General features: G+C 39.1%; 7 protein-coding genes across 9 annotated transcripts; 2 read left to right on the top strand and 5 right to left on the bottom strand.

Moving 5' to 3' along the window:
* Nucleotides 1-23: 23 nt before the first annotated feature.
* Nucleotides 24-1,485, bottom strand: LOC111446743 (probable isoaspartyl peptidase/L-asparaginase 2). The gene is made up of 4 exons (XM_023085681.1): nucleotides 1,267-1,485; nucleotides 936-1,169; nucleotides 774-860; nucleotides 24-683 (listed from the first exon to the last, which is right to left on the bottom strand). Exons 1-4 carry the CDS (start codon nucleotides 1,426-1,428, stop codon nucleotides 195-197), a joined length of 972 nt encoding a protein of 323 aa, XP_022941449.1. The 5' UTR covers nucleotides 1,429-1,485; the 3' UTR covers nucleotides 24-194.
* A 3,099-nt stretch (nucleotides 1,486-4,584) lies between these two features.
* On the bottom strand, nucleotides 4,585-6,750 carry LOC111446475 (cyclin-D3-3-like). The gene is made up of 4 exons (XM_023085309.1): nucleotides 5,522-6,750; nucleotides 5,241-5,442; nucleotides 5,024-5,154; nucleotides 4,585-4,920 (listed from the first exon to the last, which is right to left on the bottom strand). The coding sequence occupies exons 1-4, from the start codon at nucleotides 6,113-6,115 to the stop codon at nucleotides 4,753-4,755; spliced, it is 1,095 nt and encodes a 364-aa protein (XP_022941077.1). The 5' UTR covers nucleotides 6,116-6,750; the 3' UTR covers nucleotides 4,585-4,752.
* Nucleotides 6,751-8,206: 1,456 nt separating this feature from the next.
* Nucleotides 8,207-10,562, bottom strand: LOC111445919 (protein DCL homolog, chloroplastic-like). The gene is made up of 3 exons (XM_023084470.1): nucleotides 10,076-10,562; nucleotides 9,195-9,309; nucleotides 8,207-8,706 (listed from the first exon to the last, which is right to left on the bottom strand). The coding sequence occupies exons 1-3, from the start codon at nucleotides 10,381-10,383 to the stop codon at nucleotides 8,539-8,541; spliced, it is 591 nt and encodes a 196-aa protein (XP_022940238.1). The 5' UTR covers nucleotides 10,384-10,562; the 3' UTR covers nucleotides 8,207-8,538.
* A 537-nt stretch (nucleotides 10,563-11,099) lies between these two features.
* On the top strand, nucleotides 11,100-13,091 carry LOC111446312 (F-box protein At1g47056-like). Its single transcript, XM_023085069.1, has one exon. The coding sequence runs from the start codon at nucleotides 11,312-11,314 to the stop codon at nucleotides 12,917-12,919; it is 1,608 nt and encodes a 535-aa protein (XP_022940837.1). The 5' UTR covers nucleotides 11,100-11,311; the 3' UTR covers nucleotides 12,920-13,091.
* A 2,325-nt stretch (nucleotides 13,092-15,416) lies between these two features.
* Nucleotides 15,417-16,924, bottom strand: LOC111446314 (ribonucleoprotein RB97D-like). The gene is made up of 5 exons (XM_023085074.1): nucleotides 16,593-16,924; nucleotides 16,390-16,516; nucleotides 16,171-16,291; nucleotides 15,775-16,090; nucleotides 15,417-15,682 (listed from the first exon to the last, which is right to left on the bottom strand). The coding sequence occupies exons 1-5, from the start codon at nucleotides 16,726-16,728 to the stop codon at nucleotides 15,642-15,644; spliced, it is 741 nt and encodes a 246-aa protein (XP_022940842.1). The 5' UTR covers nucleotides 16,729-16,924; the 3' UTR covers nucleotides 15,417-15,641.
* A 633-nt stretch (nucleotides 16,925-17,557) lies between these two features.
* Nucleotides 17,558-21,940, top strand: LOC111446313 (protein RICE SALT SENSITIVE 3-like). Of its 3 annotated transcripts, XM_023085072.1 has the most exons (12): nucleotides 17,558-17,924; nucleotides 17,993-18,054; nucleotides 18,166-18,260; nucleotides 18,833-19,054; nucleotides 19,157-19,230; nucleotides 19,395-19,681; nucleotides 19,785-19,838; nucleotides 19,915-20,046; nucleotides 20,155-20,263; nucleotides 20,353-20,394; nucleotides 20,482-20,538; nucleotides 20,610-21,940. In XM_023085072.1, the coding sequence occupies exons 6-12, from the start codon at nucleotides 19,533-19,535 to the stop codon at nucleotides 21,198-21,200; spliced, it is 1,134 nt and encodes a 377-aa protein (XP_022940840.1). In that variant the 5' UTR covers nucleotides 17,558-17,924; nucleotides 17,993-18,054; nucleotides 18,166-18,260; nucleotides 18,833-19,054; nucleotides 19,157-19,230; nucleotides 19,395-19,532; the 3' UTR covers nucleotides 21,201-21,940. The 3 variants fall into 3 exon arrangements, with proteins under 3 accessions (XP_022940840.1, XP_022940839.1, XP_022940841.1); XM_023085071.1 differs by having other exon boundaries at nucleotides 17,558-18,054; XM_023085073.1 differs by lacking the exons at nucleotides 17,558-17,924; nucleotides 17,993-18,054; nucleotides 18,166-18,260 and having other exon boundaries at nucleotides 18,793-19,054.
* A 992-nt stretch (nucleotides 21,941-22,932) lies between these two features.
* Nucleotides 22,933-26,899, bottom strand: LOC111446375 (low-temperature-induced cysteine proteinase-like). The gene is made up of 5 exons (XM_023085171.1): nucleotides 26,383-26,899; nucleotides 24,200-24,435; nucleotides 23,960-24,100; nucleotides 23,415-23,864; nucleotides 22,933-23,338 (listed from the first exon to the last, which is right to left on the bottom strand). The coding sequence occupies exons 1-5, from the start codon at nucleotides 26,834-26,836 to the stop codon at nucleotides 23,234-23,236; spliced, it is 1,386 nt and encodes a 461-aa protein (XP_022940939.1). The 5' UTR covers nucleotides 26,837-26,899; the 3' UTR covers nucleotides 22,933-23,233.
* Nucleotides 26,900-27,571: the final 672 nt, after the last annotated feature.

The raw sequence follows: 27,571 nt of genomic DNA, 5'->3' as shown, positions 1-27,571 counted from the left end.
ACTTGATTAGAAAATAAAGGTCGTAGTAGTCAGCGCTAAGGGCATTATTTTTATTTGCTAAGATGGATCTGCCTCAGAATCTGAATCCAGAAATTTCTGAAGAAGATTCACACAGTTACTGAAAAAACAAAGCACACTACAGAGCGTTAAAACTTCATCCCATTCTTAAATTATCTAACCAATCATATCCCAATTTATTTCCAAATCCCAACCTCCATAAACCCATCCTCCGTCGCACATCCCCTGAACATTCCGGTGGTGTTGAACCCACATACCACTTCACCATTGCTCGACACGGCAATCAATCCGGCCTTTCCTTCGTCCAGCCTCTCCTCTATCACGTAATTCACTGCCTCTTGAAGCCCTAGACCTTTGTATTCCATCACCGCCGCTACTTCTCTAGCCAATGTCCCTCTTATGATCGCCTCCCCTTCTCCAGTGCACGATACCCCGCACACCCCGCACGCGTACGTCCCTGAACCGATCAGCGGAGAGTCTCCGATGCGCCCGATCTTTTTGTTCATCAGGCCGCCGGTTGAAGTGGCGGCGGCGCACCTTCCTTGACTGTCGACCACCACGCAGCCCACAGTCTCTGGCGCGTACACGCTGATTGGGAGGCCGTTCATTTGCAACGGCGTCTCCACGCTCGTGCTACACTTCTCGTTTGGGACCCTATAATCTAACTGTTACAAATCGAAACACAAAATATTAAGTCGGTTTCGAACGGTTATTTTGAATGATATTCAGTTAAAATATTTGAATCGGAGGGGTACCCATATACTGTTGGCTTCTCTGGCTAGTTCAAGCATTCCGACGTTTTCTTCGGTGACGAAATAGTCATTGCACTCTAGTTCAACACCCTAACACAGATTCAATTCCGTCAGAAAATCCGCTTTAGAACCGGAAAAAAGGGAGAATAAAGATGGAAATCGAACCTGTTCTCTAGCGAATTTCTCAGCGCCAGAGAAAGCCAGATAGGAATGAGGGGATTTGTCCATGACAAGACGGGCGAGGGAGATCGGGTTTTTGACAGTGGTAAGTCCAGACACCGCCCCGCATCGCCGTTTTGGTCCGTCCATGATGCTGGCTTCCATTTCAACGGTTCCCTCCTCTGTCAGGGCAGATCCACGCCCCGAGTTGAACAGGGGATCGGTTTCAAGTTCTCTAACCTTCAGAATCGCAATATAATTTAAGAATATTTCGCAGAGAATGAAATGATGTTTTAGAGAAAGAAAAGAAACCGAAAAGGGATCGGAGAGAGCATACGACGAGTTCAACGACATCAATGGCAGAACAATTTGAACGAAGAGCGTGAATGCCAAGATCAAGGCAGCGAGTGAGAAGCATTTTTGCATCTTCTTGACGTTGCAGTGGGAGATTAGGATCCACGCCAGCCCCGCCGTGAACCGCTATGGCCCAACCTCCCATCGCTCTCTCTCTTCTTCTTCACTCTGTTTTCTAATGCCAATTGGAAACGAAGGAGGAGGCGCCTTAAATAGCCTTTTCCGGAACCCAAATAACTCACAAGCAGTTCTAAATCTTTCTTACTTCCAACAAATTTAAATAAATTTTGGATTCCGAGTGGTGCGCTGTTGGATCCTACAAATACGAATGCTTCCACCAATGCCGGGTCACAATTCACTATCCCAAATTATATTTTAATTTTATTTCACCTTCCTTTACCAATTCTTCATTTTTTTTCTTTTATATAATTTTATCCTAAACCTAATTTTCTTTTCACCAAAAGAAAACGCCCACTTAATTAATTTAATTTCACTCTTCGTAATTAATTAATATTACTAAATTATATATATATATACACACGTTTGTATGTAAACATATAGATGGCATGTAATATTTCAGCCCGAGTTTGATATTGTCTGTTTAGACTCACAATTTTAAAATGTGTGTCTATTACGGAAATGTTTTCAAAGAATTAAGAATATTTCTTTATCTCTCTCGATAATATTAGGAAATAATGAAAAAATGGTGAAAACGTAATTTTCTATTTTTTTCAATAATGAGTATAAATAGTATAGGTAAATGTTTTATTTGAGTGGATTGGGTCCATTAATATGAATTTAATAGGTGCCATAATTATTAGATTTTTTTGTTTTAAATACTTTAGAATAGACATAAATATAGTTTAATTAGCATAAATATTGTAGTTTCAAGTTTAAAATATTTTCTTCTAAATTAAATATTTTTTAAAAACCAAAATTGGAATTTGTAATGAAGAATAAAAAAGAGGAGGCAAAATATGTAGGGGAAATGGAGTGGGTCCCACGCCTTCCAGGGATACGGGAAGATTCGGAAGTTTGAAGGGTGCGTCGGGTGACGTGGCACCACATGATAACAACGCTTTTTCAATGCATTTGATTTTGATCGCTGAATAAGAGATGACTCAGTTCAAATCAAATAAAACAACCCTTTTTTTTATTCTAAATTAATTATAATATAAATCTTATTCCTCAAAGTTTGAAACGTTTTAATATACAAGCGCATCCACGTTTGGATCGTCATCCCTTTTATTTTAATATTTTCAGAAATGGTTATTTCTTTATTATTTTTATGTTTTTTTTTAATGCTCGTTAAATCTAGATATCTCTAATATCTATTAAATACATGCGTGAAGAACGCTTGTTGTCAAATAATTTAAAAAAAAAAAAAAAAGTAGCCAACAAATTTGTAAATAATATGAATCTAAAACCTCAGCGATAAGACAAGAGACTCGAAGATGAGAAGGAAGGATTAAGAGATAAAGATATAATTGAGACTTTTTCACGTTTGGATTGGGGTTGGTATTTAATATAAGTTATTGAATATTCAATAATGGATTACTAAACAATATATTGTGAATATTTTAATGAATCACAAGAAATAAGGTGGCAACAGTTTGTGTACGATTGGTTAATTTTATAAGTCGCTAATTTTTAAAAAATTGATCTTATTTTGTTTTGTTGTAGAAAGCGAAGGCAAGTTGCGAGATGGTTACCGCCACGGCGTTTTTGGCTGTCATCCATTTGAGACAAAGCAAAGCGCCACGACAGAAAAGTGTGCAAATTGGCTACTTGCTTATGAACACAACATTGTTGTAAAGGCCGTTGAAAATTGCAAGTGGGTGTCCGCCCATCTCACGCGTCTCGGCCCATTACTCTGTTGTTAGGGCCATCGGTTGAGCCCTTAATCTGAGCCCAAAACAACAGTGCAGTCCAAACAGAGCAGCACCATCGCGATCCAGCAGGCGCGCACTGATTGTCCAAACCCCCGATCCTCCTTTGGGTTCTTGCACTTGGCAATGTGAATGTCAGGGAGCGAATGTCGAAGAAGAGAAACCCGTGAGTCAAAATACGACAAACCCACTTTTCACCGGGGGACTGGGAAGCAGAAGCAGTGAAAACAGAGCGGGGTGCCAAATGAGGCCCTTGCGCTGTCGTCTTCTTCTGGTAGTGGTGTGAGTAAAAGACCTGGGGGTTGAGCTGGGTTGTAGAATTATGAGACTCACGCGAGGGATGTGGGTCTGGGGCGGGGCCTACGCCATATGATTGTCAGGGAGATGGCAGCCAAAGAAGCTTCAATTTCCATTCTTTATGAGATGATAGCAGAGAGTAAAGAGGGGTTTGTTTTACGAAAAAGGGAATGCCTTTTTTTTCATATCTGTGTTATGCGTGCCGCCAACCATTTCAGAATTCAGCAACAACTTACCTTTTGCTTTTGTAGAGTCATCTGCTGCGTTCACAGCAGCGCAGGAGTGAATGTCAGCTGTTTTCTTCTCATAATCATACCGTTTTCTTCATCCAATACATACGCTGCCAAGAATTCAATTATGTGCATCTTTTCTTTCTTTCACTACTTGCTAATCTAAATCATATCATAATTGCACTTGATTAGTGTTGTACTTGTTAATTACATACCATATAATGACAAATAATGAGGCCCGAGTTAGGGTCAAGGTCTACTCATTTGTTGGGTGGTAGTGATCTAAAACTCTTGAGATCCCAATTAGTTAGAGATTGATATTGACAGAAAATATCTACTAGTGGGTGAAGACAATATCTACTTGTGGGTGGAGTTGAGTCGTTACAAATGGTATCAGAGTCAGACACTAACTGAGTAGAAGTTGAGTCGTTACAAATGGTATCAGAGTCGGACACTAAATGGTGGGTCAGTTAGAAATTGACACTGACAGACAATATCTTCTAGTGGATGAAAACAATATCTACTAGTGTGTGGAGTTGGTTCGTTACAAATGGTATCAGAGTCAGACTCTAAATGATGTGCCAGGATGTTAGCCCCCGAAGGGGTTGGATAGAGGGAAAGAATGAAACATTCTTAATACGGGCATGAAAATCTCTCCCTAACATAACCATTTTAAAATCGTAAGGCCGATGACGATACATAACTGATCAAAGCAAACTAGTGTGTTACAAAAATACAGACTTTCAATGTATTTTTGATGCCAATGAAAAGATAATTAATATCTCCATCCAAAGATAGCATTCTACTTGATGAATTCCTCAAACATCACATTTTCTTTGATATAACGGGTAAGAACATGAAAATTAATGCGACAATTTGAATTGAACTACAAGAAATTATATATTAATTATTAAGCGTACGCTTTTGTTGTACTAGAGAAACAAAAAAGTACAAGTAGATATAAGAAGCCTTAATTAAATGAAGCGAAGGATGAAACAATGTAAAGAAAATTCTGCAGTTGTCGTAAATTTGAGCCTCTACGGACGCTGTTCATCAAATTTTTCTCTTCTTGGTTGCTGTCTCCGGCGAGGACACAGCACAGTCGACATTCCGATTCCGACCATCCATTAAACTGAATCTTCGTTTATTCTTACAGTCCTTTCTGTGTCGTTCTTTCGATGATGCTTCTGAGATGAATCTTGAACAGTCTTCTACCTTATCCTACTCGAACAAACAGAGCAAGACAAAAAGTACAGTATAAGTTTTGGTCAATCCATTGCTTGAAGGATAATAAGAACGAAAAAGAAACGATGAAAGAGGAAACCTTGTCGATTTGAAGAATACCCAGAAGCTGATCGTGGCATTTGGCGGCGGCATTTGGTTCTATGTTGTTGATAACTTGAAAAATAATGGCGCTTGCTATGACTGATGGAAGAAAACATACAAATCTAGAATCTGGGAATTCAAAATGAAAGAGCATTAATGATTTGGGGCTGGAAATTCAAGATAGAAGTCAATTTTGGTGTGGCTGGCTAGCTCACCTAAGATGACAGAGAGAAGTAATCGTTCACATCTACAGAGGAATTCAGAACAGAGCTTGTCCCTGAACCCGAGCCGTCTTACGATATAATCCAGAAAGGAAAGTGGGTTCACTGGATTCATTCTCCAAACAAGCGTAGAGAGAACAAGAATCTCCATTTTTTTAATGGTTTTAGCTTCAAAGTAGTACTCATTTTCCTCCACCTTGAACAAAACATTAAGCAATCCCCTGTTTTAGTTGGAAGAATGGTGATAAATGTGGAGATTTTGATGAGGGGTTTACCTGGAGGTCTAAAAGAAGGGGCACGCGGGTTTCCTCCACTTTAGCAGCGAGAGATAAACAAGCAATGGCGGTGAGATGGGCCATCCATGGCTTGTCAATCTGAAAATGGGGGCTGGAGAGAAACCTATCGACATAATCAACGGCCAAAACGGCGGTGAGTGCAGTGAAAGAGTAATGGGCATTGACCTTCAGAATCCAGGCCACAGCCTTGGAGCGAGCGGCTGCTAAAGAGGGATTGTGCGAGAGAGTGTTATGAAGAAACTCATTTTTGTTCTCCTTAGAGAACAGAGACACCAATTCCTCGTCTTCCCTCTCCGACAAGAAGACAGAATTTGGGGAATTGACACAAACATTTATTAAGAAAGTTTGGTCCTTTGGTTGGATAAGGCCATCCCCATTCTCTTCCTCCAAGCAAAACGGGGAATCAAGAAGAAATGAAGCGTCTTGGTGACCTGAACTTGATGAATGTAGAATGGATATTGGGTAACAATGCCGTCTCGCCATCGTGTAGTGCCTCATTTCTTCGCATGTTTTGTTGGGGTGAGGTTTATGCTTCTGATTTGGGAGCCTCTGGTGCTTATAATCAGCAGACATAAATCATGGGCCATGCAGCATAATCAATCGACATGTGACACTCCTATACAATGTCCTGGTGGGCCAAGCCAAGCCGGTCCACAACCACTGCGTTGCATATCATCAATCCTTATTCAACGCTGAATTAATGTTCATCAGAGGAAAAAAGGTTTCATTAAGCACATAAGTTTCCGAGGGAGGGTTGATTTATCAACGCAGAAAAGGAGTTAAGATCACGGGTCCTTCGTTTTTTACCCTCTCTTGTGCTTGAGAGTACAAAAATGGTTAAATTTTGAATGGACTGCTTTAAAAACCCGACAGGCTTCTCTTTGCAGAATTTATAGCATACAACTCGGGCTCCACTGTCCATACCCATTAATCAAACTTGATTCTAAAAGCTAATCGCCTTTGTTAAGATTTTGAACTCTCTGAGGCTCTGAGCAATATCAGTAGAGGGCCATTTCCTTTTTCGCTCAAGATGCTGTAGCTGTGTATTAGAGTATCCCATTAGAGATAGTCCCACCAAAACCAGAAAGGAAGGGATAGTCCCACCAAAACGACTTGAAATCAGAAGTCAGACACCCAATTCAGAAACCCCAGCAGGGAATTTTGCCGGCTGCTCTAACTATGTAACCGGTCAAGCCTACGGTCCGTAGACATTATCTTTTTTGAATTTTTACTTCCAAGCTTCTCTTCAAAGTTTTAAAACATGTCTGCTAAGGAATGCTTCGTTTCACTATTCAACCGACGTGAGATCTCATCATTCACAGTTCACATCCCCACACCACAAAAAGAGTAAGAGAGACAAATTGGGTTTCATCAGAGTAGTTAAGGCTATAAAGATTAGGTATTTCGAAAAGGGTTGATGAAGAAAAAGTGTGGTAATTTTAGATCTGGGCTGAAATTTTGAAGTGCCGTACTGTTAATCTGATTGGACCTGTCTAAATAATTGGAGACATTTGCGAGGGACAGGGTTGGCGTTTTGGCAAAGAGTAAAACATGGGTTTTCATTATAAATCACGAGCCTTCTCTAACACTAAGCTGTGCTTCAAATCATACGACCACGATGACACTGATGACGGTGCTGCAACTGTGGAGGATCCCACGTGGATGCTGCTTCTTTCCAGTTGGCTTTGTGTGGGGTCGGGTCAAATGATGAATAGGACACCACTAATCATCATGTTTGCACTACCTAATCCATGGCGGATTGCCTAATACAAGACAATTAAATTTTGATTTTTTTTTTCAACAATGCGTGTTGCATATGGACGACATTTGTGATTCTAATGACACCAACGTTGGACTAAAACAAAAAGGGACCTGAGAACATGGAAATGTAAAAAGGGATCCTATCAACTCGTTTAGTCTTACTTCACCGTTGAGAAACTAAAGAAGCCTTGCATCTCTAAGTTTAACTTAGACATAGCTCTCTTCTTTTTTGGTGTGAAGTAATGTCAAACCAAAATACTCAACAATGGATCGAAAATGAGGTGATCCAACTGAACCTTCCAATACGACTAACTTGTTATGACTTCACTTTAGTTACTAATCCTGCCTTTCTTCTCCTTGGAGTTAAGGTAACAACTTCAAGTATGGCTAGCTCCCACAGTGTGACGATCGACATATAGTGATCTTTCCAGGAACGATACGGTTTTGATACAGAGTGCAGCACATGCAGGTCCACACCACTGCAGCACTGGCTTTACGAGCGTTTTAGCCTTTTGAAGAGTTCAGTGAATCCATTAGGCCGCTCGACTCTTTTGACTTGACCTGTGACAAGGACCTACCCTGCTTTCCTCAGATCCAAACCCAATCACTAACATAACATGACACCATGACGCTAAATCATACTCTTCAACCCCTTTTCATTTGAACTTTCTTCATTGGCTAACCCCACGAGACCGCTTTATGCCTTCCAACTTCCCACCGCCAACATCATCCGCCAAATGTTTACAAATGTATCTCTTTTACCCATCACAGTTCCTGCCAGTACTGCTGCAATCATCAATTCTTCAACCTGTTCATGTTATAATCATGAACCTTATAACATGCGCAAGATATGGATCTAGCACGTGGAAGGAAGTGTAGAGAATAGATCATCAATCAAACCCAGTTTAAACTTTTCAATCCTATACGACTTTTCAAACATTATCAATAATCTCGTTCTACATGTCCTGGTCATCTGATTATACAGTAATCTTAACCACAAACTAAACAGAGCAGCTGCAAGTCAACAAAGAGAGGGTTCACTCCTATGATTCTCGATTGTTATCATTTTCAAAATTGTGCAGAGCGTCCAAGATATGATAGCTACTGCATTGACAATCTGTACATCTTGCCTTCACGTAGGCCACTGACTCATCAAGAATACATTTAATCATTCATATGCAACTCTTAACCAGAACAAATATCCACAGGCTAACATCAAGGCTAGCATAAATTCGTCAACTACCACGTTTGAAATGTTCCCGAATAAACCGCTCTGCATATAATGGGTATTTATTTCGGATATATGCCCGAAGACACTTTTGATACGAGAAGTCAATCCATCCACCATCGGTCCTTATGACAAAGAGGCATCTGGAGTGCCGAAATTGGGGGTGCCGATCGACCTTCAACCACATAAAATAGCATAAATAATTTATACAAGTTAGCTTTGTTGATATCAAAAGTGTGCTAGGAATCCCTTTTCTATTCACAAAATTCACAAAGAAATATGACAAACAACTCGTCTCCCAATGATTAGTTCGAGAGGGCCATCAATCTCTCTCCACATTCCTTAAAAAAAGCACACAAAATACAGGTTGATTCCCAGTCCTTGCAAACTTCAAGCACGTTTCAAATCTACCCCTTATTGGGAAGGAGTTGGGTGACAATTGGAGGCCATTATATGACCACACGGGCAGAAACTTAAGGAGGCGTGCTACAAATGTTATAGGTAAGAGGTGGTATTTTGAGATTTTGAGAATATCATATACCAAACGTTATTTGTTCCTTTACCTGCTTTTTACTTCTATACGGCCTAACAAACAAAAGCAAGCGACTGCATATTTGAAACATAGTAAGAAGTATAAACCATTTAGTCCAGATCAAAGCGTACCATAATGGATTCAAGTCCACATCCAATTTTATCTTCAGCATGTGGATGATGAGCTAGAAGCCTGTCAACCACAATTTTCTCATCCTCAAATGTCAATCGCTCCCCATCGACATACCTAGTATACAAAATAGAGGTTCTTAAGAGAAGGCTACATAATATCTTAGGAGAAAAATGTGATAGTAAAACGAAAACATGAGCAATATATCATATGGAGAAGTGCCTAATGAGACCAGCTCATGAACATGCCAACCTTGCAAGAGGTATGCTCCCCTTAAGGTATATATTACACTCAAAGGCAGTTCTTTGCAGAAGAAGCAGAAAATCAAATCCCAAATCCATGAAGAAAATTAAGAAAGGGCACATACAACATACTGACATTAAACCCAATTCCATTATTGATTTTTTTTTTACTACTATAATGTCTTTGAAAGCTTACCCGTAGTTGCTGAGGAAGCCTCTACAATATGATTGCCAGTTTAACGCCATTAGAAGTGTGAAAGAGATTGTAAAACCCTTTTACCTTTGTATCCATGTCTAGTTTTAGGTCTACATCCGACGGTTATTAAGAGGCCGCTAGATTGTGCCGACCTCATTAAATAATTTGAAAGTGGTTATCATATTTTTATGAATACACAAATTATGAAACTCAATAAACTCAATAGTACTTGACATGTACTCCCTAAGTTTACGTACTCACAATTCACAATTGTAATACTAACAAAAAAAGGAAAAAAAAACTATATAACATATCACATTGAGTAAAACTGGGAATAAGGAAATTCTAACAACTGTGATCATTTATTAAAAAGTTAAAGCAAACATATAAGGCCCATAACATAAAGTATAAACTTTCGGGGTTAAATTACGCGAACAGGACAAACCTATTGGAGTGGAGGATCTCCTTTGTGAGGGATATGATAGGGTCGATATCGCTGAGAATTTCCTCTTCCTGATTCTTCCACTTTCTATAACCAGGCTCATTCCACCTTTGGTACTTCGGTGGGTCAGTGGCACTCAGTACAGATGTAGTATTTTCAGCAGATGATAAGCCGCCGCCCGGTGGAGTAGACGCCGGCACCGCAGTGCAGCAAGACCGGCGAGTCACCTGCACGATCCCAGCACATAGCCCGCGGTTCCTGAGCCCTAACCGAATGAGAGGATGCCCCCTGAGCAGCAAAGAAGCAACCATGATGATCAAATGTTCATAGGGAGCGCAGCTCTGCGGTGAGCATGAAGCAAGTAGACGTAGCTGCCTTCATCTTTGGCGATGATGATGATGCTAATACAGCACTGTTTCACGGATAGGCTACTGGGCTGGTTTTATTGGGCCCTGTGGTCCATTGCCGCGATTTTGGACAGGCCCAACATTGAAGGCCCATTTACGCATAATTACAACGAATTGAAATTGGCATACAAAATTTTGTTAAATTGGAAGGGGTATTAATCCAAAATAAGAAAATAATTTAAAATAATAAAATATAATTTAGTAAATTTTGTTATCTTGATTATATGGTTAAGAAATTTGTAAATTTAGAATTTATGATGAAACGAAAATTAATTTAGAAAGTTATTAGTTTCCAACTCAATTTATGTCTTTTCAACGTGGATCTTTTTCTTTTTTAGAAAATAAAAAGAAATAATTTATATAATTATTGTTTGAAAAAATGGAATAAATGGAAGAAAAAAAGAAAAGGAAAAAGGAAAAGAAAAAGAAAAAGAAGGAAGAAGGGCACAATAATAATTCATCTTTATTTAAAAAAGAAAGTGGAGGGAAGAGAAGGGATCCGAGTCCATGAAGACCACGTGGGGTCGCCCGCTCCTGATTTTATCCCACAGCGAAGGTGACTAATCTATTCAATAAATAATAATAATATAATAAAAGAGTTGTAAAAGAAAATAAAATAAAAGAGACTTTTAGAAAAGCCCAATTGGAATTTGTTTTCAGGTCCGTCGTCTTGTTTCTTTCTCGCTCTGCGCGGAACGGAAATCAACGGAGCAACAACGTTCGAAATCGAGACCCTCAACCTACGTCCGTCTCCGGACTCCGACCTCCGGGCTGCGTTTGATTCATAACAATCCAAGGGTTCAAACCGAGATTTTTTTACGTCTCGCCCTGAATGGGCCAATCAGCTTCGTCGGCTGCGATTCTTAGCCGCCGCGACAGCAATTATAGCCATCGTTCTAAGATCAAATCAACGGCTCTGATCTCCCCGATGCACCTGGATGAAACCGATGACTTTCGGGAAATCATTCTTGGAGCCTCCGATTTCATTTCTGATCTTCCGGATGAGTGCTTCGCTTGTATTTTCCAATCCCTGAGCCCCGTCGACCGTAAGAACTGCTCTCTCGTATGTCGCCGCTGGCTCAAAGTGGAGGGACAGAGCCGTCATCGTCTCTCCATTAAAGCTGAAGCGGATCTTTCCTCCATCATACCTTCCCTCTTTACTCGATTCGATGCTGTTACTAAACTTGCTTTGAAGTGTGACCGTAGATCTACCAGCATCGGAGATGACGCTCTTATTCTCATCTCCTTTCGATGCCGTAATTTGACTCGTCTCAAGCTCCGTGCGTGCCGTGAACTGACCGATGTTGGCATGGCTGCTTTTGCCAAGAACTGCAAGGGTTTGAAAAAACTTTCCTGTGGATCTTGCACATTTGGAGCCAAAGGAATGAACGCCGTTCTTGATAATTGTTCCGCCCTCGAAGAATTATCGGTGAAGAGACTTCGTGGTATCACTGATTCGACTGCTGAGCCGATTGGGCCTGGCGTAGCTGGGTCATCTCTCAAAACCATTTGCCTAAAAGATCTTTACAATGCACAGTGTTTTGGACCGCTTGTAATCGGTGCAAAAAATATGAGAACTTTGAAGCTCTTCCGATGTTCTGGGGATTGGGATACGTTGCTCAGATATGTAGCAGAGCGAGTGACTGGTCTTGTTGAAGTCCATCTAGAAAGACTTCAGGTAAGTGATGCAGGCCTTTCAGCAATCTCGAATTGCTTGGATCTGGAAATTCTGCACCTCGTTAAGACCCCGGAGTGTACCAACCTGGGCATTGTGGCGTTAGCAGAACGATGTAAGCGCTTGAGGAAGCTACACATTGATGGATGGAAGGCGAATAGGATTGGAGACGAGGGTTTAATAGCGGTTGCCAGAAATTGCTCTAACCTTCAAGAATTGGTTCTCATTGGGGTGAATCCCACAAAGGTAAGCCTGGAAATATTGGCCTCGAATTGCCGAAATTTAGAGCGATTGGCACTGTGCGGAAGCGATACTGTTGGTGATAACGAAATCTCATGCATTGCCGCAAAATGCATAGCACTGAAAAAGCTCTGCATTAAGAGTTGTCCTGTTTCGGATCAAGGTATGGAAGCGCTTGCTGAAGGGTGCCCAAATTTAGTGAAAGTCAAGGTTAAGAAATGTCGGGGAGTAACTCCCGAGGGTGCAGATTCGTTGAGGTTGAGTAGGGGATCGCTTGCTGTGAACTTAGACAGTGGTGAACCTGAACATCCAGATGCAAGTGCAAGTGATGGCGGGATACAGGATAATGTTGTTGATTTTCATCCGATTCCAAGTCAAGTTGCGCCGCCTATGATTGCATCCAGTAGTGCTGGGCGATCTTCGTCTCTTAAGTCAAGGTTAGGCCTTTTGGCGGGGAGGGGTTTAGTTGCTTGTACACTGAGAAGGTGGTCGGGTGGTAATAGTAGTACTCGAATTAATACTTAAGACATCAGGAACGAAGCAAGTTTCAAAGCGTAAACGCTTCTCGTCTTGTTCTTTTGCATTGTTTTGTGTTTGTATTGCCTTGATTCCGTGTTTAGTGTATTTAATTTCATGCTGTGTGCTCTCTTATTGCTCTTCTTGGAATTATATATTCACGCTCCCCGCTTTCTTCTCATAATTTGGAACCTTTGGGACTGATAGATGTTTAGGACATGATAGATATACTAATTTAACGTCCACTACTTAACAAGCGTTTAAACTCATCTGTAGTAATTGGTAGTAGACACTCTTGTGCTTTGTATCTGTCTCTGAATCCTTGCAGGCACATCCTAGAAGCTGCAGATTATTTTGAAAAGTTTGTAATGCTATATTGCTCCTAGAAAACTTAGTTCTGTTTATATTCCTTAACATCTTCAAATGTTATAACATGCCTGTAGTAGGAGTATCTTCCTTCGATGACCATTTTACAATGAACATCATCTTCATTTCTTCGACTGACTATGTTCCATAACATGACATGGTCATATGCACGGTATTCATTATCTTTCCCATCAGGCTTCCTTAACCATGTCCAGTTATTCTCATGTGGTCGTGAAGATCTTTGATGTGCTTGTATCAGTATACTAGATACATTTTCCTACTAGTGTGATATGATCACTCCACTGGATGTTTTAGTTGGTATCGGGAAGAACTACCAGCTTTATCATCCTCTACGAACAGATCAATTGGCTCTTGACCGATCCACAAGTGGAGGCTCGTATAGTATTTTTACAAAGGAATGTAGGGAGTTGGTTTTAATAATTTTGGTTTAGTTGTTTTAGTTTTCTAATACTTGCTTTGTTGTTAGATCTTCTATAATCGAGGGTTAATCTTTGTATTGAATAATTCCTGATCATATTAAACTCCCTTCATTTGAGTTTTAAGCTACATCACGAAGGCCGGCAACATGTTGATGGCCTGCTTCATAATCGGTCATTTATTATGGCGAGACAAAAGAAATTGCCTTCCAAATGTTTGATCCATGTATTGATCTCCATGTGATTCTGATCATCATTAGCCCTTGTGAAAATTAACCCTGAAGTTTTTTGACGAGACTCCATGTGAAGGAGACAAAGGTAGCTTACAGCTTGCTTTGCTTTGCTTTGCTGTATGTTCCATAGAGATTTGTTATCGTTTGCCGTGGAAGTGTGATAGGGAAGGGACCTCTTTGTTCACAGGAAGACCGAGGGTTCCTCAAGTCTGCTGGTGAAGGTATCGTTGACTTGATGCATGTATTTACTTTCTCTTTAAATTTTTTTCTGGATATATTATGAACTTTGAAGTTGTACTAAATGGAAGTTACCATATGAGATAAATGGAGCTGTACCCAGTACATCGGAATCTGCAACGTAATACTTTGTGAGAAGTTAACATATCATCCTGATTTTGTTGTTGTTTCCCTCGTTGTTAATTGCATTGCTGATACACAATATCTGTTCGTTTTGTCATTAACACCGCATTAAAGATGCCCTTACCTCCCGCATTTATGGGAGTATTTTAATGCATTTGACCAGTACGGAGTTGCAGTATTCTGACCTCCCAAGTTTCTTTTAGCTGTGGTCAAACATTGCAGCTCCGTTTGCTTGTTTATCTAAACATATTTAAATAAGAGAGTCGGGGAGGGGCCGTCAAGCCCATAAATATTTGATTGAATTGAAAGTGGAAACCGGTGCTTGGTCCCCCCCAGAAGGAGCAAGTTCATATGAGGTGGTTGGATTGGATCTCACATCATAGGTGTGCAGTAATTCTGGGAGAGCTGAATCTGATTGTTGTATTCATCTTTTTCACCCTACAAAGTTGTTGCAGTTTCAAGAAATAGCCGAGCTCCTTAGGACTCTTTTGTGCATGGTCTTCTGAAACCATGATTCCGTTTGCATCCCAAATAAACAGTAGAATTGACTTTTGTCCTTGTATAAATATTTTGTTGTGTGAAGTCTGTTTGTTTGCCAGTTTACATTGTCCGTGTAACAATTAACACTACAATGTCTATATAACAACTAACATTTGTGCCAGCTGCATAGATATGTATCATGTGCAAGGGGGAAAGTGTAGGCATGACACGACAGGAAAGAAGTGAAGATTGACACCATATATTAGGTACCCTTATCATCCCTGGTTTGTTTTTCCTCCAGAAATTAAATCCTTTTAGTGAAGTGATAATTGAGAAATGCTCATTAAATGTTCAATATAAAGTCCATCCATATAAGTCAATTAATCAAACTTGGCCTAATTCGTTTAATCCAATGAGTTAGCTTGTATGGATAAACTTGGCCTATTTTGTATATGTTGATGCATACGTCTATTACATATGTTATTAGTTTTTCATATACAATGTGCAGTCATTACAATGTATAGTATTGATATAGTTGAGAGTATTATGAATTTTGTTTATGATTCATATCCTGAACTTTTAAAACTCATATAGATATGACAAGGTATAATACTTATACAGTTAGGTGTATTATGAATGATATTTATGATTCGAATTCTGAACAAACCAAAATACAGAAAAAATTTGATGGTGGGGCAGAGACTCAAACAGTTCCCATATGGATACTGTTTTTCATAGGATGAACAAAAAGTAGGTAGCGGAAAAATACTAGAAAAGCTCTCAAATTTAATCTACAACATCCTTCAACTTTGTGTTTAACAAAAGCATATAATTCAGACATCTTGAGGTGAGTTGTCAGTGTGGTCGAGGCGGGTAAATATCAAAGGGGTTCAAACCTAAAATTCAAGGAGGTTTAATCAGCCAATTAATTAGTGTTGCTGGATAGCAAAAGTAGTAAGAAAAAAACAATGAAGAAATGAAAATGTACCTGGTGGGTATTGTGGCAGAGGGTAGCCTAGAGGTGGGGTAGTGGTTGAATTATAGGCACAAGCAGGGGCAGCCGGTGAAGGAGATCCATACGGTAGGAATTGGGACCATTGAGCGGCGGGTCCTGTGCCATTTGGTTGTTGTGCCACAGCTGAATTGGGAGGATAGGAAGCATTTGGGCCAACAAAAGATGCAGGCCTCGGCGGCGGACGGGCGTCATACGGTAGGAGTTGGTACAATATCGGAGCTTGGGGTGTACCTACAGGAGCCGTAGAATCCAACGTTGGCGCTTCGTAGATTGAACCTTGGCCTTGAAACTGCGGCAAATCAAGATAAAAAGAAATAACTATTTGCGCTTGTGGTTTGTGAATAAAGAGATACAAGATATAGAGATTACCCTAGAACTGGGGGGAAATTGCAATGTGAGTCGTATAGAGCCTGCGGGCCTTCCATCTGTACCGTGTAGAGTCCAGGTCGAGTCAACATAGCCGTTGAAAAGTACTTGTTGTAGCTCAACTCTAAGGACGATAAGAGGAAAGTTTGTGACACTCATGGTTAGGGGTAATTGAAAATCAAGTGATGGCTAGCTCATCTCTGAATTAAGGTCAAGTCTTACCTTAGGACGCCGAGAGCTTCTACGTTTCCCGAGGACCGATTGGTTAAGACCCAAATGTTCAATTCTACAACTCCTTCAATGAATTCGAAAACAAATTTCTCTTCAAAAATTGGGTGTGAGCCTCCACCTAACCATTCGATTCACACCGTAAGAATCCAATCCCAAATCCGAACTTAGATGAAACAAGAAAAGCATATATATACCAAAGCATGGTCTAGTCCTCTTCGTCGAACCACCATACATAAGGATGCATGTGTATTCAGTCGCAAAAGGTCCTCTGTCCTCCAAGTTGTAGCATCGATCAACTGTACCACCATTGAAAAAGGAAGAAAAAGACATCAAAATGAAATCAAGCAAAGGATGAAGATGAAGATGAAGATGAAGCAAGCCCTGCTATTAATTCCTCTAAATTAGCTTGCCTGTGACCTCAAGTAGCCGTCTTGTTGGCCCTTGCGCTCCTCCCCCGAATGCCATGATCTTTTAACAAATCCTTAATCAAAACTGTGTGTGCAGTTTTGTAAATAGTCTATGGAAATGGGAAGTGTGAAGGAGGTTGGAAGGAAACGAAAAAAGTCAACAATATTTGAAGCTAATTAATTAAATAATCCAAATTTGGAAAGTCAACTCTTGTGAGAAGGATTAGTCTCTAGCTGTATTATGACTTAATTAACTCGTTCATTTTTGCTGATTGTTTAATATTGGAGGTGTCAGCGCTGACTCGGAAATTCCCCCCTGACGTGGCTGCCAATTGTTTTTATCACCATCTCACCAATCATTGCTTTGCTACTTTGAGCACCTATGGTTATTATTATTATTATATAAATAGTCTTTACTACTATTAAATTTGGAATAAAATAGTAAAAATACTGCTGACTAAATAATTGTGTAGCTTATACATATAATAAAACTAAATAATAATCCTTTGAAATTTTCTTTATATTAATCCACGTCATCGGAAGATATTCACTCCCTTTCCATTGAGTTTGAAAATGGGCTTGAGTTTGGGCCTGGTCCTGGGCCTGGGCTCCAAAACACCATTCCCTCCCGTTTGAGGTATATTAAGGGGATTGGGCTGTATTACCCAAATAAAATACTCATTTTGAAAAACATTAAGAAAAAGAAAAAAAAAAAAACGAGAGGGAATGTTTTACACCACTTTTCTGTAATTCTAGTTTTTAGGAACTGAAACCATCCGCCAAGCTTCGAGCCTCGGCCGCATTCCTTTGTGAAAGATGTGATAAAAGGGCGTGGAGTTGTCGTCTGCGGCTGGGATTAGCCAAACATGCACGGAAGGTGTTTGTTATAATGTCAAATCCAAGAGGCGGAGAAATGGTGGCAGAGGGCCAAGCCACGGGCCTGGACTATTATGATTGATGAAATGTAGACTGCTTTCTTTGCCCAAATTATGGTAGCTATCAACGTAAATTTAGCTGCTTTAGTAATGGGGGGCATCTTCCCAACATTGTGTTTCTTTCGCCAGAACCAGTAGCCCCATCCAATGCCCTATTATGCGCGCTTTGAAAGTGATAATAATGGTGCAATAAGACCTTATCCTTTATTATATAGGGTACTGTTAGCTTGGCATTAATGTGGCTGCTTTCAGGTTCAACGATTGCCAATGTGATAGACCTTCAGGATGGCAATTTATTGCTGCTATGATATTGGGTGGGTAAAATTGTATTTGTTTACTCGTAGTGAATGGACAAAAGATATGACATCTTGGAGACCCATTCTATTGAGATTTGTTACTTATTTCAGCTATCTTCGTTTATACAGTGCAGGATGAGGATAGGGTGTCTGCAAAATGGTGGAGGGGTCATACTGTGAAAGTGCATGGTGCTCCTTCTCCCTCATAAATTCGTGGTGGACCAGTATTTTCTCATCTCTTTGTGTCTTTCTTTGTTGTTTACTGTGCTAGATTTGTTAACTTTTAGCATGCTTAATTGGGCATTTGATTACTTGCTACCAAATAATGCTGGGATAGATGAGGTGTATGATTGGATATAGAGTCCCTTTGAGCTTAATTGGCCATAGACATATTGATTGACTAACATATTTGCTCGAAAAGTTATCATTTCCCATTCATCTATTTCTATTCTGGGAAAGCAGGGCACTTCACTCAATACTCATAGCATTACTAGACGCAGTCAACTTAGAATAGATGAAAGAACAATAATTGTTGCAGGGCTAAGGTTGCGGATGGATAGATATTATGCCAGCTAAGCGATGTTGACAAGAGAAGAAGATTTACCTTTCGAATAGAATCCATCCAGAATAATTACTTTTTGAAAAATCATAACTTCCTTCAATAATAGTTTTCTAACCCCAATACTTTAGGAAAAGTTCTCTCAGACTTTATGATATATCTGTATGTCCCCTTCAAGATCTACCGAGTGTTCATGGAAATTTATCAAATATTTAAGAACTTCATCCGTTCTTGCAGAAAATTTAGCAGGCAGGTTTCAGCAAAGCAATTGATACCATGGATTGTTTCTGTCCATGTAAATGAAGCATGAGACTGGAGAGCGTGAGAAGACCAGAGCTGTCTTGTGTCTTGTATGGTGGGCCGACATAAGGACGAAGTTTGGTGCAATTTGAATCCGATGGAGCTTTCTTGCGGACCACATCACCTACAATAGACAATTTTTTATGCAGACATTTGCCGGTAATGAGTGTTAAATGATGTATTTTTTGGGAAACAGAACCTTGGATTATATACATTCCTTAACATGCATGTTTGGTTTTCCTGCCCCTTAAATTATATCAGGAATTAAGTTGCATTGGAAAGTTCCTCCAACGTTTATTGATGTGCCAAATATGTATTGGAGAAAAATGGAAGTCGTGAGTTGATAATGAATTCTTTTACAGCTACCAAATTTTGATGAGATTAAGTAGAGTTCACAGTTTTCCCATATGAATAGTTGTAAGAGGATCACAAATTTTTTTAATTTTAATATTATTATTTTGTGGCAAAATCACTACCACAACATAAATAATATGTATAGCCAGGACTAGGAGGAGGTTGAAGCGTGTTTCCCACACTAAATGCCAGCGAGTAGGTGTGTTAAATACCATGATTGCTTTTTCCATTTAATTGTGAAGAGAAAGACGAGTACAGAACCAGTCGGTTTTCTTTCAGTGAAATGGAAAGTGGCCTTCCCATGCTTAACTGTCTGTTACAACACACTTTAAGGAGTGTATGTTTGTCATCAGAATCTTGTAGCTCTACCTCTTCCAAGTGGGTTTACGCCATTTTCTGGAGGATCGTCCCTAGAAACTTTCCTCCACCCAAGTAAGGGAACTAAAAACTCAAGTGGCCATGGAAGTGATGAGTGATGGATGAGTAGTATTCTGATTCATAAGATATTTTCCCCACATCTTTTGCTTTGTTGCAGGTGGGAGTTCGGTGGGAGTGCTCTTGATCGCTCTAAAGGAAACAAGAGGAACTGGTATGTATAGACAAATATGATAATTTTGTTAGGAATCTTGACTGCTTATGAAGTTTATGAGTTTTATTTATCTCAGGATTCTTGTTTGGGAAGATGGATTTTGTGATTTCCATGAATGTGAAAAAGCAGCAAGTGGATGTAGTGCAGGGAGGTTTGGACTTGATCTCTTCTTCAAAATGTCTCATGAGGTTTACAGTTATGGAGAAGGGTGAGAGAACTCAAACCTTTATGTAAAATATGAACAGTTCTAAAGTATCGTTAGGAACCTCTTGGATACATTCATCAGAGAATCTGTATGTCCTTGGTCACATTACAGGTTAGTGGGAAAAGTTGGAGCAGATAATAGTCATAAATGGGTTTTCAGAGATAACGCAACTGAAAGTGATCCGAACCTCACCTCCTCGTGGAACTCATCCATTGAGCCTGTATGCGAACTTTTTCCTTTTTGAGGGAAAGAATGTCAGTTAAATTCTATGAATAACATTCTTGACGTTTCCACTTTATTCATCTGCAGCAACCTCGAGCATGGGAATCTCAATTTAAATCAGGCATTCAGGTACTATTCTACAAACTTAACTTGCCATTAGCAAAACACGGCAGTGTAAACGATCACTTCCAGCTTATCAGATACTTCTTTTTGTAGACAATTGCGGTCTTTGCTGTACGAGAAGGCGTAGTTCAACTGGGCTCTTTTGATAAGGTTTCGCCTTACCTTTTCTTCTTTTAGGTCGCTTTTTGGCAAGTTACACAGATTGATGGTTTCTTTTGCAGGTCCAGGAAGATCTCAATTTAGTCATTAATGTACAGAGGAAATTCAGCTACCTGCATAGCATGCCAGGTATTTTTGCGGTTCAAAGGCCCTACCTTCCTAGCCAACATCCATACGTTTTAAAGCCAGATGTCCAGATGATCGAAAACCAATCAACTGGGTTGAAGCGATTGTTCAGCTCCATGCTTGATGAATCTTCTATCAAATCCATCAACTTAGGCTGGAACACCCCACAACATCCCTCGGCTACTGGATCGCCAGTGTGGCCAATCCCACCTCTTCTTCCTTCCACTTCATGCAGTCTTAGAACTTTTAAATCAAAGTTGCCTTCTAATAGTACCCCACGTTGTGAAGCCAATGAATGTCTCGATTCAGTTCAACTCATGTCCATTAACCACCCAAACCCGAATACAATGAAGGCCACCAATTCAGAAGTGAAGATAGAAACCTCCAGCCAGTTAGATGCAGCCCAAGAAACAGAAGAGAAACCAAGTTGGAAAAACCCTGGTCGTCTGGGGTTTGAGGATGGGATGGTGACAGAATTGGGATTCAGACTTGGAGAGACAAGTCAAAATGGTCTAAGCCTCAATTAATCAAGGAAAAGTATCCTTGCAACACATTATTGTCACAGAAAGGATGAATTTGGTACTTGCATGGATTTGGATGGTTGGTTAGTAGGCACCGAAATTGTATAATCACTTTTTTGAGTTATCTGTTAACAAAAATATCTAGCCACTTAAGTAGCTTAATTAGAAAACAAAGATGCCTTCATCTTTGATATCTGTCTTTCATGTTATTATTAGCATGGTCAGTGGTGGGAAATGAAATGGCTTTCAGCCGTAGTACTTGAAATTGAAAGCAGAACGGATTAGATTGTGGCATTGGCTGCTCTGCATTATCTGCACTGTTAAGTGTTGTTATTTGAGGATCAAAGGGTGAATGTATGTGATAGTGATGATAAAGGGATCCATCCATTCATTGAGGGCAGAGTGGGGTTCCACTCCGATGGCCTATCCCAATCCTTCTGCAGGTAGTAGTAGTAGTGCACCATAGGCAATGGTCCCCTGGAAACAAATTGGAAGAGAGAGGCATGACAAGAGAGTGTTAGAATTTGGGTCAAGTTGTCTTTCCCATATGAATACCCATCACCCGACACAATGGATGGTCCCAGCCATTTAGCTTTTTAGTTTCTTTCTGTTCTTCTTTTTCATCTTTATGGAGCTATGATATGAATACGAGTTGCTGCTTGTGGGGTCGCTTCCTATTTAATTAAAAGCTGATGATATGTACCATTATCTTGGCTAAGATCTTTGGAAATAGATTTTGTTTCTCTTGAAGTCTTGTGGGAATTATTTAGTTGCTACTTTTGTTGCCTAGAATTTCAATGTTAGAATGATTGTATGATGCGAGTAGATAGGGTTATGGAACACTGTCTTTTGTCTTCTCTTCTTCTTTTCCCTTTTTCAACACTTCTCTGGTTGAAGTTTCTCTGAAGGGAGACTCTGGACTCAAATGTTTAATTGGATAATTTGATTGTAGTGATTGATGTGTTGCAGCAATATGACATGTTATTTATGAGTAACTTGAAGTAGGCAATCACCTATTTCTATTATGTGCATTGATATTACAAATTATCATGTTGGGCTAATGGTGCCACATCTCTAATACTTCTTTCTTTCTTTCCTTCTTTCTTTCTATCTAGTTCCCTAAACTCTCATTCCTTATCTAAAAATTATGCTGTAGCCTTTATTTGTAAGAGCTTGAACCCATCGTTAACATGTATTGTCATTTTTTTATTCTCTTTTAAGATTTCCTTCAAGATTTTTAAAAATAGGCGGAAGTTTCTACACTTCTATAAGGAATGTGTAGAAGATAATAATACTTTTACTCCGGACCAAAAACTAATCTCATGTTTCCTTCTAGTTTGTACCGATTTCTATTTAATCTTTCACGACTTTTTCTCTCCCACGGTCGACATCGACAGACATACAATCATATAATAGAAGACAGCAAGAACCCAAGGAGTAAAAATCCCTCAAATTTCTTGTCCTAATGCTTCCATGGCCTACACAATAAATTCCTCAGAAATACTTTTTTTGTTTCCATCGATGTTCGATGTGGCCAGCCCGTGCACTATTAAGCTCACCGCCAACCATAATTTTTGTTCATGGAAGGTAAATTTGAACTTCGCCACAATCTCTTCAGAATTCTATGACATGTTTTTCATCTTCCAAAATGTTCAAAGTCGCACAAACCAAACCATCCTGCGGACTGTTTTTCTTCCAGAGCTCAAGACAGATATTAAAAGCTAAAACCAGTTCAAAATACCTTTGAAATGATACAACACATCATTATTAATGCACAGCCCCAATGGTGCTGGATTCAGAATTCTACACAGAGAAAGCTAATAATATTAACTTGACAACAATTAGTCTCTGTTTCAAATGTTCATATTCAAATAAGTCCTATATACAATAATCATGGTGTGATAACTTAAACGACCATTGAACTAAAATGTGTGAAACCGGGAGGCATGCAATACGAGAAACACAGGCCTTGGAGAGCATCGATTCAATAGTAAACAAGCCTGTCTTTCATTCTTAACCCCCACAAAGCTGCAATCTTTTTAAGCGCTGCTCTTTCCAACAGCCACATCTCCGAATGCCCACGATGGTTTGGCTGCAGCTGTAGTGCGCCTCATCGCCTTCACTCCGAAAACATCATTCTTCCCCTGCACGACAAAATATAAGTTCAGTCTTCAGAAATTTTCCACTAGCTTTAAAGCAATGGAAAATGAAGCCATGTACCTTCAAGCAGGTTCCAGCACGGACATTACAGATGGGATAGTCATGGGGGCAGCAGCTGTAATGGTCATCACAGCAGGTGGCGCTTTCAAGTGGACAGCATCCCCATTCAAGGCACAGGTTTGAGAACTCAAAGATGCAGCAGCAGGTTTCAGCGGCGGGACAGGTGTAATATTCATCGCATACAGATGGTGGTTTCACCGGACTTGGAGGAGTTGGGCCTGGATTTGGTGGGTTTGGTCCATTTTTAGTGGGGTAGGAAGGCTCCATTGCAATCCCACAGAGACCTGTTTTGGAATCAATGTTACGTTGCATCCTGATGTAGCCATGTTCACCCCAGCTCCCGCCCCATGAGTTTCTCACAATCCAGTAATCAACGCCCCCTTCAGACCCGTATCCAACTACATTAACACCGTGGTCCAAATTTGTTCCACACTTTCCAGTGAATATACCCTAAACACATACACATACCACAAATCAGACCCTTTCTCGAAGTGTAAATAAAAAAGAAGAAGAAAAGCAAAACTTCATAGAAATGGAGGCTATACCGATTGATATAACTGGAAACTTCTACCACCTCCTTCGATGGCAACAGCCACAACCTGATTAGCGGCAGCTTTTTGCAGTGCTTTCTCATCGTTTACAGGAACGTCTTCATAGCCATCAATTGAAACGACCCTAGCATTTTTCTGAAGAAAGACCAACACAACACAAAGATAATCAATCAGATATCAAAATATGCTTGGGTGTGCAAAAGGGAAAGTGATAAGTTGAGTGGCAATAGAGACCTTATATTGGATGCAGGAGCTATCAAAGCCGTTGTAAGGATAATCTTCCTCGGTGTCAATGCCACCGTTGTTGATGATGAACTCGAAGGCATAATCCATTAAGCCTCCATTGCAACCTTCGTTATAAGAAGTGTCACAATCCACCAGCTCCTGTTCTGATAAACTTACCAAGTCGCCTGTAACAACCTGGTTTATGCCTTCCACAGCAGCTATAGTTGAGAACGCCCAGCAACTCCCTTCATATCAACTTCAACAATTAGCATACTTCTAGTGACCAATGACCATATCTCGTCAAGAGTATAATTTAGAAAATAATAACTAAGCTAAATATATGATTTTGATTAATCCCTAATATATCTTAAACGTTTTAATTTCCTCTTTAATTATACCATTTTTTATTGGTTAACGAATTGATCTATGATACTAAGTTCAGAAACATTTAAGAGCGAAAATAGGTCAGAACTTATTTTCCTCCTGAAAGCCTAAGTTTTCATCTTAATTTCTAGAACATGCCCTATAAATTTCCCATCAGCCAATTCTAATATTCACAGACAAAAAATATATAGTTCATAAATGTTAAAATAGAAAAAAATAAATAAAATATATATTAATAATTAGGGGCTAAACTAAATACATACTCCAAAGACGCAAACACATATTTAGCCGCTAATATCAAATCTAATAATGATTCAAATCTTCGAAGTTCTATTTTATGTGAAGTATAATACTAAATTACTTTTTTTTTAATGTTAACTATAAATATATTAAAAATACTCCAATATTTTCTCGGTCTAAAATAAAATTTCTATATAAGGTATCTAAAACCATCACCTTAATATATATTTTAATTGAACAAATATAATAATAATTAGGATGAGTGTAATCAACACCTAAGATGATGGCAATAGCCCAGTCACAAAAGTCACACATAAAAATCAAAATCATACAACATGTCCATTTTGTCTAGTTCCTTTCAATAAAGTCTATTTATGTCATGAATTTAGTTCATTATGATCTTTTTACTTCTAAAATATCTATTTTAGCTTCATATTTCAAAGTGACTGCTTTATTTTTCTATTTTCATCTTTATCTTATTTTCTAATCACAGTTATAATGTAACTATATATTCAATCAATTTCTTGAAAGTTTGTAACACCTCTACATTAAAGGATTCCTTTTTTTTTTTAATCGTGCATACAATGTATTAGAAATTTGCAAATAAGATTAAAATAATAATAAAAACACAAAGGACCAAAAAACCGAAGGTAGATAACCAATATAAGACTAATACATATATGGTCAAGCAATCAATCAATATGGTCTCAAAAAAAGGAAGAAAGAAATCAATTAATATACCAATTGCATAAAATAAAAGCATACTAATTATCGCCATCAAAATTCAACCACTATATAATAATTTTTTAAGAACAAAAAAAAAAAAAACAAGATATAATTACTTTTGTAAAGATAGATGTTAAAAAATATTTGAAAAAAGTAAAGAGACCCATTCAAATATCTCATGAGTAGAGGTATGCCAAAAGGTCATTGAGCGGGGCCAGTGCAGGCGGAAAATAAGGCTGCTCCATTCCACGAGCAACCCATAAAGCTAATCAGTGAAAGCACCCAACGCCAACACCGATAATCCCGAGTTCACCAAAATCAATCTCCTTACAGATTTTCGAATTTTCAATTCCAATTTACTTAGTTAAATCATTGCAACCATGTTGCATGCCATCCTTTATTAGGCAGATTCAATTTCCTTTAAAATTGAATGATACTATAATAAAAAGAATAATCCATATTCTTCCCAATAATTGGTCAAATGGTCACATATTCCAAAAGTACCAAAACAAATTTTTTGATATACTAAATGGATAAAAACAAAGGCAGCGGCAAGCAGCAAAAAGAAAAAAAAAAAAAAGTCGTTAGCTCAAAGTTTCGATCGACCTTTCAAGAACTATCATAGCAATCGATTAGTGACTAATTAAAGTTAAATAGTTATAACCCACTGTAATTTATACTAGTTACTGAAGTTGCGTGAGTATGTGCTAAATATAGCATCGCGAAAGAACAGAAGAGAAAGTAAGCGAAAAGAGAAAAAGGAAAAGACAGAAAATTCCGAGTAAAAATAGGAATGCTAATAAATATTGAAATTGGAAGAATCCGAGAAAAGAGGAAGTTACCGCAGCTTCCCTGGTCCTTAACGGGAACGACGGCTCCTTTCTCCCTCCAATCGACAGAGTCGGGAAGTTTATCCCCAAGGCGAGGTTGATAGCGACTGCTCGTCTTGTTTCTCCTTGAACCAGCAGCGAATCTGGTTCCCAAGTACTTGGATCGGTACTCGGCATTGGTCAGATCTGCAAATACGTTCAAACCTAAACGGTATGGCAAATTTTGGGCGTTGATTTCGTCGATGTACTTAAGATTATCCTTGAAGATCTCGAATCGATCATCCCGCTGTCCTCTGAGGCCGTTCCGCAACTTCCCATGCTTAGCACGCCACTGGTCATAGAGCGCCATCACCTCCTCATCCGTCCTCTCGGAGATGATCGAAGAAGCCAAAGCCAAGGCCGATGATAAAGTTATGATAACGAAGAAGAGGAGAGGCATAATCTGCGAAGATCGGTAGGTCCCCATTTCTGTAGCTCGTTTGTTTCAGGAGGAAGAAAGTGTTGAAGAAAGTGGAAGAGGGGACGACTTTAAATACACAAATTAGTGTTCATCGATGCATTATTAAAAATAAATAAATAAATAAATATTGAGATAAATGAATTATAAAATGTAAAAAAAAAAAAAAAATGTAGCTAGGAAGAAATGGGCGAATAGGACGAAAACACTTGGGTACCTAGCCACGGAAGCTGGTAATCGGGTCAACCCGTACCCGGCCTATTAATCGGGTCAACCCGTACCCGGCCTAGTAATCGGGTCAAGTCCTTGGGAGGTTGGCCGATTTACGGTGGACTTTGTGGGGGATCAAAGTATGCGTATTTTTTTTATTAAATTTCGCCATCGTGAGTCACGTGTATACACCATTCCTTACTCCTTAAGCTACAAAATAATTCATGCCATTCTTATTGTTTTTTTAAATATTAAGTAATTCATATTTTAAAACACACAATATTAATAGTATATCATTATTTACCTCTTTTACTATTACATATTATCCACTCAACTCTTCCTCATTTTTTAATTAAAAAAATACTTAATAATAATTTTTTTTTTAATTTTTTTTTTTTTTTTTTTTTTTTTTTTTTTTTAATTTTTTTTTTTTTTTTTGTCTTGAATATCAATCAGAGCTTTAAAACATGAATAATCAACCCGGATAATTTGGATTTGAGCGAATCAGGATTGGCCACGTCGTCATAATATTGA

The sequence above is a fragment of the Cucurbita moschata genome, unplaced genomic scaffold (assembly GCF_002738365.1).
Source record: "Cucurbita moschata cultivar Rifu unplaced genomic scaffold, Cmos_1.0 Cmo_Scf00008, whole genome shotgun sequence".
NCBI classification, from domain to species: Eukaryota; Viridiplantae; Streptophyta; class Magnoliopsida; order Cucurbitales; family Cucurbitaceae; genus Cucurbita; species Cucurbita moschata.
This window is presented reverse-complemented; position numbering and strand designations above follow the sequence as displayed.

Bases quoted from the DNA above. Each gene is read 5' to 3' on its own strand.
- LOC111446312 (XM_023085069.1), top strand. From the start codon at position 11,312: ATGGGCCAATCAGCTTCGTCGGCTGCGATTCTTAGCCGCCGCGACAGC.
- LOC111445919 (XM_023084470.1), bottom strand. From the start codon at position 10,383: ATGGTTGCTTCTTTGCTGCTCAGGGGGCATCCTCTCATTCGGTTAGGG. The intron at 9,310-10,075 runs GTTTGTCCTGTT...TTTGTATACTAG, and splicing joins GAGATCCTCCACTCCAATAG to GTATGTCGATGGGGAGCGAT. The intron at 8,707-9,194 runs GTACGCTTTGAT...ATGTGGTTGAAG, and splicing joins GTGGACTTGAATCCATTATG to GTCGATCGGCACCCCCAATT.
- LOC111446314 (XM_023085074.1), bottom strand. From the start codon at position 16,728: ATGTCTTTTTCTTCCTTTTTCAATGGTGGTACAGTTGATCGATGCTAC. The intron at 16,517-16,592 runs GTATATATATGC...TCGAATGGTTAG, and splicing joins GAGGACTAGACCATGCTTTG to GTGGAGGCTCACACCCAATT. The intron at 16,292-16,389 runs GTAAGACTTGAC...TATCGTCCTTAG, and splicing joins GAAGCTCTCGGCGTCCTAAG to AGTTGAGCTACAACAAGTAC.
- LOC111446475 (XM_023085309.1), bottom strand. From the start codon at position 6,115: ATGTCTGCTGATTATAAGCACCAGAGGCTCCCAAATCAGAAGCATAAA. The intron at 5,443-5,521 runs GTAAACCCCTCA...GTTTTGTTCAAG, and splicing joins CCCTTCTTTTAGACCTCCAG to GTGGAGGAAAATGAGTACTA. The intron at 4,921-5,023 runs GTTTCCTCTTTC...TTGTTCGAGTAG, and splicing joins GTATTCTTCAAATCGACAAG to GATAAGGTAGAAGACTGTTC.
- LOC111446743 (XM_023085681.1), bottom strand. From the start codon at position 1,428: ATGGGAGGTTGGGCCATAGCGGTTCACGGCGGGGCTGGCGTGGATCCT. The intron at 1,170-1,266 runs GTATGCTCTCTC...GCGATTCTGAAG, and splicing joins TTGATGTCGTTGAACTCGTC to GTTAGAGAACTTGAAACCGA. The intron at 684-773 runs GTACCCCTCCGA...GATTTGTAACAG, and splicing joins GAGAAGCCAACAGTATATGG to TTAGATTATAGGGTCCCAAA.
- LOC111446313 (XM_023085072.1), top strand. From the start codon at position 19,533: ATGGAAAGTGGCCTTCCCATGCTTAACTGTCTGTTACAACACACTTTA. The intron at 19,839-19,914 runs GTATGTATAGAC...TATTTATCTCAG, and splicing joins AAAGGAAACAAGAGGAACTG to GATTCTTGTTTGGGAAGATG. The intron at 20,539-20,609 runs GTTTCGCCTTAC...TTTCTTTTGCAG, and splicing joins AACTGGGCTCTTTTGATAAG to GTCCAGGAAGATCTCAATTT.
- LOC111446375 (XM_023085171.1), bottom strand. From the start codon at position 26,836: ATGGGGACCTACCGATCTTCGCAGATTATGCCTCTCCTCTTCTTCGTT. The intron at 23,865-23,959 runs GTATAGCCTCCA...GTATGTGTTTAG, and splicing joins GTTTCCAGTTATATCAATCG to GGTATATTCACTGGAAAGTG. The intron at 23,339-23,414 runs GTACATGGCTTC...TTTGTCGTGCAG, and splicing joins GTGCTGGAACCTGCTTGAAG to GGGAAGAATGATGTTTTCGG.